The sequence below is a fragment of the Spea bombifrons genome, chromosome 5 (genome assembly GCF_027358695.1).
Source record: "Spea bombifrons isolate aSpeBom1 chromosome 5, aSpeBom1.2.pri, whole genome shotgun sequence".
In the NCBI taxonomy this organism is placed as follows: Eukaryota; Metazoa; Chordata; class Amphibia; order Anura; family Pelobatidae; genus Spea; species Spea bombifrons.
In genome coordinates, this window is record NC_071091.1 from 70,980,259 (window position 1) to 70,988,091 (window position 7,833).

Consider the following 7,833-nt stretch of genomic DNA (forward strand, 5'->3'; position numbering starts at 1 on the left):
TCACTACACTTCAGGTCTGGAGCTACTCCCAAGTTTGTTTGTTTTTTGCTATAAACGTGTATTTAAAAAACTTTTAAAAATGCATGTATAATTCTTGAGATATGTATACGTAATATAGTTTACTCTTTTTTTCCTGGTTCTTCATAAAGAACACAGTTGACCACTCCCTTCTTCTACAAACCCTACACGCTTATGGCATCTGTGACACAGCTCTTTCCTGGATAAAATCCTACGTCTCTAACAGTACCACTAGCGTCTCCTTCACTGAAACTTGTTCCTCTCCCCTACACCTATCTGTTCCCCAGGGCTCAGTTCTTGGACCTCTACTCTTCTTCATTTACACCTCTTATTTTGGATAACTTATATCTTTCTTTGGCTTTCAATACCACCTATACATGTACAACGCACTAATTCCCTCTCCTGACCTTTCACCCACTAACTCAGCTCAATGACTGTCTTTCTAGAATTGCATGGTGGATGGCATTGCATGAAGCTTATGGTTATCCCATCGTCCTCTCTGTCCACAATACTAGATATAGGCATCTCTATAATAATATAATAGACATCTCTATTACTGTTCACAAGTCCACCATCCAACCAACTGACAAAGTTCAGTGCCTTGGTGTCACACTTCTGCTTGACTCATCCCTCACATCTAGTCCCTTGTGAAATTATGCTGCCTTTAACTTCCTACTTCTCATGGGCGTAGGAGCCCCTAAAAATCTGGGGGGGATAGCATTTTTACTGGTAGGGTACATGTAGGGTACTTGTTCAGTAAACTGGGAATTGTTCATGGCAAATTTTATATAAATGTATGTGTGTGTGTATGTACAATTTCCTCACAAAAAAAGTATCATGTTCAGTTTTCATAGTGAAGCTCTTTATTAAACAAACAGGTCAAAGAAAATTAACCAAAAGTTTGGCATATATTTCAGTTATTTCACTTAAAACAACTGGTAATAATACTTTAAGTAATGCACAATTGCCAAAATGTAAACAAAAAATCCTACAGAAATGCAATGATGCAATTAACCCTTTCCGCATTTGTGGTCTGGGAGCAGACAACACTTAAATACTCTAATAGAAACATTTTATTAACTGCAGGCAGAGTAAGACCCTACAACCAACGTGCTGTAGTGGTTATGGTGCAAAGTAGCTGTTCCTGTAAATGTGTGCATGCCACCTCACACTCAAGTCAGTATCCTAAAGTTACTGGACCTGTGCGGTAAGTATGCACACATGCACACAATGCTGTTCCCTATCCGGCTCAGTGCACAGTACGCCTGGGAACTTCTTCGCTCCAGCTACCCAGAGCCTTCCCTTGCGGGACACGGCCAGGGCTGCCCACTGATTTCAGCGTCAGTGGTCTGGGTGCCAACAGAGTTCCTTTAAACCAAATCTAAAGATCGCATGTTTTTAAAATCCAAAAACCTTTTTGCGGCGATCACAGCGCATTGCAAATTCCTTTGCTATGGCTTCGAGTTCTAGTTCATCCATTATGTCTCTATGGATGTTGCATATAGCAACATGGTTTAATCTTTTCTGTGTCATTGTGGACCTCAACCAGGTTTTTAATCTACGCAACGCGCTAAAACTTCTCTCAGCTTCACAGGAGGAAGCAGGAACAGTTAGTAGGATTCTGACCATTTTTTCAACTTCAGAAAAAAAGCATCTCTCTCTGGCAGGCATCTTTCGTAAAATTTCTACAGCCTCTGAGACAGAAGTGTACTTGTGAACACTAGATAAGGTGGTTATCTGGGCAGAGAGAAGATTATGTTCAATCTCTGGATACTGGAGAAGACCTTCACTAGCTTGTCCTGTCAAGAGACATTGTTCCAGTTTTTCATATATCAGTAAGCCTTCTTGGTCAAAGCGCTGCATTAACTGAGTTAATATAGCATCAATCAGTTGGAAATACTGAGGGCAATAGTATTCCTTCACAGTTTTTGCATGGAATTGTTCAGTTGGCCCATGTTGAAGACGTTTAGGAACTTTGGGTTGCCTTGGTACATTAACCTCTTTTAGCTGGTATTTTTCAACTAAATGCATATTGGCAGTAAGAAGCCTTTCAAACGACGTGTCACAGCGTAACTTTTGTATAGCATCATGGGTATGCTGAACAGATGCTAAAAGTCCTGATATGGTTTGTTCATTGCCTTGCAAGGCTTTATTCAGACATTCTAAGATCTCCATGATGGTAAGAGAGATTTGAAGCCCTAACAGGATTTTACCTTGCCTAAATTGTTGAAGTAGGCCGCGTGCACGTGAATGTACGTCTCCACTACCTCTGGAATTTGCAAATTCTTCAAGTGTTTGTAAAATCAGCTCATAATTATCCAGGACTTTTTTCACTGACTTTACTCTAACGGTCCAGCGTGTTGGGCACAATGGTTTAATATGTATGACTTTAAGAGGTCCTTCAGCTTCACGTTGCACAATTTCTGAAAATGTGGTCCTGCATTTCACAGATTGCCCAAAGAGATTGCCAAGATCTTGCACACACATAAGTGCATCTTCCATTATTGGACATTGATGTGCTGCAGCCTGCATAACTAAGTTTGTGCAATGTGCACCGCAATGGACATAAATGGCAAGTGGCTGTTCCTGCCTTATTAATGCCTGAGCACCATGATATTTACCAGCCATATTTGACGCTCCATCATATGTTTGCCCTCGCAACATTGACATACAAAGCCCATTGCGGCATAAAGCATCCTTGACAATCTTTGCAATTGCAGATCCACTTGTTTCATCAACTTGATATAAGCCTATAAAGTCCTCGTGCGGGTAAAAGTCTTGATCAACATAGCGGATACAGAAACTTTCTTGTTCTTGACCAGATATGTCTTGTGTGCCATCAACAATAACTGCAAAGGCATTATTCCCAATCTTTTTCCGTATAAGGTGTAATACGGAATGAGATAATAACTGCAAAATTTCATTTTGAATGTCTGGACTCATGTATTCCATTTTGTGTGTTATCCATTTTTTTAGATAAGGCAAATCATCTGCTCGTGCAAGTAGAAACTGCTTAAAATTCCCATCATTGTCGTCATGGCCACGAAGAGGGAGACCCTGTTTTGCCAACAAGGCTATTGTTTGGACTATCTTGATGAGACACAACCAGGCATCATTCTGTTGCTGTTGAATTTGTAATGAAAGCTGGGCATTAATGGGCTGTGAACCTTTATGATGCAATAGCTGCTTCATGGAATACGTATGAGCAGAACAACTCTGATGTTTTTTAAACTTTTCAATAGCTTTTTTCCAATTTTTAAAGCCCATACACACAAATGCTGGCTCAGTATTCCTTTCGAGATGTGTCAGATTTAGGACTGCAGCTTTAGCACAGTAAAAACATAGCACTCCTTCAAGAGCAAAACTGTAGTGCAGCCATGGAAAGTTTTCGTACCAGCACTCTTGGAAGTTTAAAACACGCTTCTTTGCCTTTTGCGTTACAATAGTCTGAGCTGGAATTGTTTTGTAATCTGGTTGATTTGGTACTACTGCTGTTCGTAGTGTTTTCTGTTCATCAGCTGGAAGAGAAATGCATTTTCGTTTCGTGTAGGTTTTAGATTTACTATTAACATCTTCTATAGTTTTGATTGCTGGAACACTAGCATGGTCTTCCTCACCATCACTTGAGTCACTCATAAGGTCAACTGCTTCTAAAGACACAGTTTCTGCATATACATTTTCTGTCTCAACAAAATGGTGCAAAACTGGTGACTCAGGTATCTCTTTTTGCTTACATGTGTCTGAGCTTGATGTACTTGCTTGACTAGACTTATTTGTAAAAAACTTGCGGATATCCATTCTCAATTTCTTCACTTCAAACTGATGGTTGATATGTAAAGCTAAGGTAAAATGATAATACTAAATGATAATAAAAGATCTAAAAATACAGTTGGTTTATTTCTCTAAAATTATTTCCTTCATTGTGTTTATTAATTCATTGAATTTGTTTACTAATGCTGCTAGCACCTGAATGGGCCCCCGAAATGCCCTTTTAACCCTCTATACGCCACCCTGCCTCCTGAAATGCCTTATACCTCCCTATATGCCACTCTGCCCTATAATATGCCTTTTAACCCCCTAAATGCCAGAGTGGCATATAGGGGTATAAGACATTTCTGGAGGCAGAGTGGCACATAGGGGGTCAAAAGGCATATCATGGGGCACAGTGGCATTTAGAGGGTATAAGGCATTTCTGGGGCAGAGTGGCAAGCCTAGGGGCAGATTGGAAAATAAAAGGAAATAAAAACAAAAAAAATATTTTTCTCAATCATAGCTTTTATTAAAAAAAAATATCTTACATAGTTTACATGAATTAAACAGTTAATAGTTAACATTTACTAGTAAAACTTTAGGCTTTTTCTTTTTTTCTAAATTAATATTCAGATTTTGGGGGGTAGTCTTATAATCAGGGTCATCTTGCAATCGAGCAAATACGGTAATACGACTAAATTTCTTAATTTTATTTTTTCAGCTGTTTACTAGATAACTCCCTAATTTGCTATCCTTATGTGAGATTACATATTTAAGGATACCAAAAAAGAAGCTCTGTTAAACAGCTCGCTAATTTAGTATCCTTAAAAATGGCAATGCAATTTAGGGATTTATCTGCTCAACAGCTGATGTAAGGGTATGTGCAAGTTACTGCAAGTAGAATATGTCACAAACTAACAGAGCTTTATAAAGGTAAAATTGTATGAAATATGTGTATATTAGTTTACCTTTTATTCACTCTTCTGCTGCAGGAGCTATTGTTAATTATATTATGGGGACTGAAAGTGTACTGGTAGCAGGCTCACACCTCACAACCTCTCCCTCGGAGAAAAAAACACGTTCTCTCATGAGAATAAAACTTCACACAGGTCGGTTGATGCTGTGAGTTGTAGTTTTAAGCTGCCCTAATAAAGTAAGGTAAATAAAATACAAATTTACACAAAAATAAAGTGCTCTCAGTATTAAATTGTATTTATTAAGATTGTATGCAATTGAAGAATTAAAGTGTTTTTCATGGCAAGTCATCCCCCAGAGATGTAACCATGTTTGAATAAAAAGAAGTTGCAATAATGTTGGGTCACAAGTACTGGGACACCTGACCATTTCACCAACAGGGGCTTTTATGACATTGCATTATAAACACATAGACATTAATATGTAGTTGGTCCCCCTTTGCAGCTATAACTGCTTCCACTCTTCTGGGAACGATTTCCACAAGATTTTGGCGTGTTTCTGTGGGGAATTTTTGCAACCATGCCTTTATGGACCTTGTTTTGTACACTGGGGCACAGACCTTCCCCAAAACTGTTCCCACAAAGTTAGAAGCATAGTGTTGTCCAAAATGTCTTGGTTTGTCACCTTCAGCTCATAAAACATTCTACTAGATGAATGGGAGAAAATTCCCACAGAAACTCACAAAAAAAGAAAAATCTTACAACCACAGATGGACCCCACTGGACACGGCCACAGAGACTAATATGATGTACTGAAGGAACCATCTAAGACTCCTAACACGTCATGCACACAGGAACATATCCACACGCTTAAACACTTGAATAACATACACACGCATGCACACACTTACATACACACACAATGGGTTAAACATGTGTTACAGGGAATCATTATCTTCCCTTAAAGTACGACATGCCTGCTCATACACACATATGCACTGCTCTTACGCATGCCTGCCCACAAAAACACACATATACGCTGCAATTGCCTGCAGATACAGACTTGCCAGTACTCACACAAATGCACTACCCTTATACACGCCTGCCCAAACATACATAAACTGCTCACACACACACGCCTCCCCATAAATATACACTGCCCTTGCACATACTTACACAGACGTATACACTATAAGACAAATACACTCCTTATATACACACATATACACTGCCCATACAGACGTACACATATACACTGCCCATACAGACGTACACGTATACACTGCCCATACAGACGTACACGTATACACTGCCCATACAGACGTACACGTATACACTGCCCATACAGACGTACACGTATACACTGCCCATACAGACGTACACGTATACACTGCCCATACAGACGTACACGTATACACTGCCCATACAGACATACACATATACACTGCCCATGCAGACGTACACATATGCACTGCCCATACAGATGTACACATATACACTGCCCATACAGACGTACACATATACACTGCCCATACACGCGTATGCACATACATGCACATACATGCACATATACACAGCTGCCCTATACACAAACACATATGCCTGCCCAAGTAACCATACACATGCCTATGTATATGCACACACAAATCTACCATCAGACCCCCCACCTTCGTTCTCCACATCAGACCCCCCCCAAACCTTTGTTCTCCACATCAGACCCCCCCAAACCTTTGTTCTCCACATCATTACCCCCCACCCACCTTCGTTTTCCACATCATATCCCCCCACCTACCTACCTACCTACCTACCTACCTACCTTCGTTTTCCACATCATTACCCACCCACCCACCTTCATTTTCCACATCATATCCCCCCACCTACCCACCTTCGTTTTCCACATCATACCCACCTACCTACCTACCTACCTACCTACCTTCGTTTTCCACATCATTAACCACCCACCCACCTTCATTTTCCCACATCATATCCCCCCACCCACCTACCCACCTTCGTTTTCCACATCATACCCAACCCACCCACCTACCTACCTACCTACCTACCTACCCACCTTCGTTTTCCACATCATACCCACCCACCTGACGACCCACCTGACCCACCTTCGTTTTCCACATCATACCCCCCCACCTTCGTTTTCCACATCATACCCCCCCACCTTCGTTTTCCACATCTCTTACCTTTCTCTTCCTCCTTTCTGCTTTCTCTTCGTCCTTTATGCTTTCGCTTCCTCCTTTCTGATTTCTCTTCTTCCTTTCTGATTTCTCTTCCAACTTTCCTTTTTGCCGCTCGCAGTCTGTGCAGTGCGGCTGCGCACCAGCGTGCTGTCTGTAACTGAGCGCCGGGGCGACGGGATATGACGTTTATATCCAGCCCCGGCGCTCAGTTACAGACAGCACGCTGGTGAGTGTGACCTTAATGCAGCTGCAGCCTGCAGGACTGGTTGGGGAGATCACGGATTTCCCTAACCAGTCCTGCAGGCTGCAGCTGCTGATCGGGCAGCTGTGAGTGCACTCGACTCACGTACAGCCCTGGGGGGGATTTCTATACTATCGGTCCCCCCCTTATGATTTCCTGGGGGGGATCCGTCCCCCCCGTCCCCCCCGGTTCCTACGCCCGTGCTACTTCTCTATTAAAAATTTCATAAGTGCTGTACCCCTTCTCTGGAATTCCCTACCCCGTTCTTTCAGACTTTCTTCCTTGTATGAAAACATCAATAGCTCCCTGGAAACCAACCTTTTTCGAGAAGCTTACAACCTTTATTCCTAACACTCACCCTGCATCCTAATTAAGCCATTCTAAAGACCAACAACATCTGCAGATCATTCTGACTCGATCACATCATTCCTGTCCAAGCATTCCTCTCCTACTGTTTCACTTGCCCCTTTACAGCATACTAGATTTCAAGCTTGCAAGACCAGGGACCCCATCTCCTTTAGTACCAGTTTGTTATTGTGTGTAAATAAATAAATGTAAAGCCTCCTGTCTTGCCATACAATTGGTAGCTACCTAATGACACATTTCCTGTATCTTAGTTAAAAAAAAATATCATACTTCTCACATTTTTCTGCATAATAAGATTCTGGTTTAAAAAAGTATGAAAGTCAATAGAGATAATAACATATACAAACTGTAG

The 7,833-nt window shown here is 41.2% G+C and overlaps 1 protein-coding gene across 1 annotated transcript; it reads right to left on the bottom strand.

Moving 5' to 3' along the window:
* Nucleotides 1-1,416: 1,416 nt before the first annotated feature.
* LOC128497693 (zinc finger MYM-type protein 1-like) lies at nt 1,417-3,816 on the bottom strand. The gene has a single exon (XM_053467853.1). It carries the CDS (start codon nt 3,814-3,816, stop codon nt 1,417-1,419), a length of 2,400 nt encoding a protein of 799 aa, XP_053323828.1.
* Between the last annotated feature and the right edge of the window lie 4,017 nt (nt 3,817-7,833).

Excerpts from the sequence above, each read along its gene's own strand:
- LOC128497693 (XM_053467853.1), bottom strand. The coding sequence starts at position 3,816 with ATGGATATCCGCAAGTTTTTTACAAATAAGTCTAGTCAAGCAAGTACA.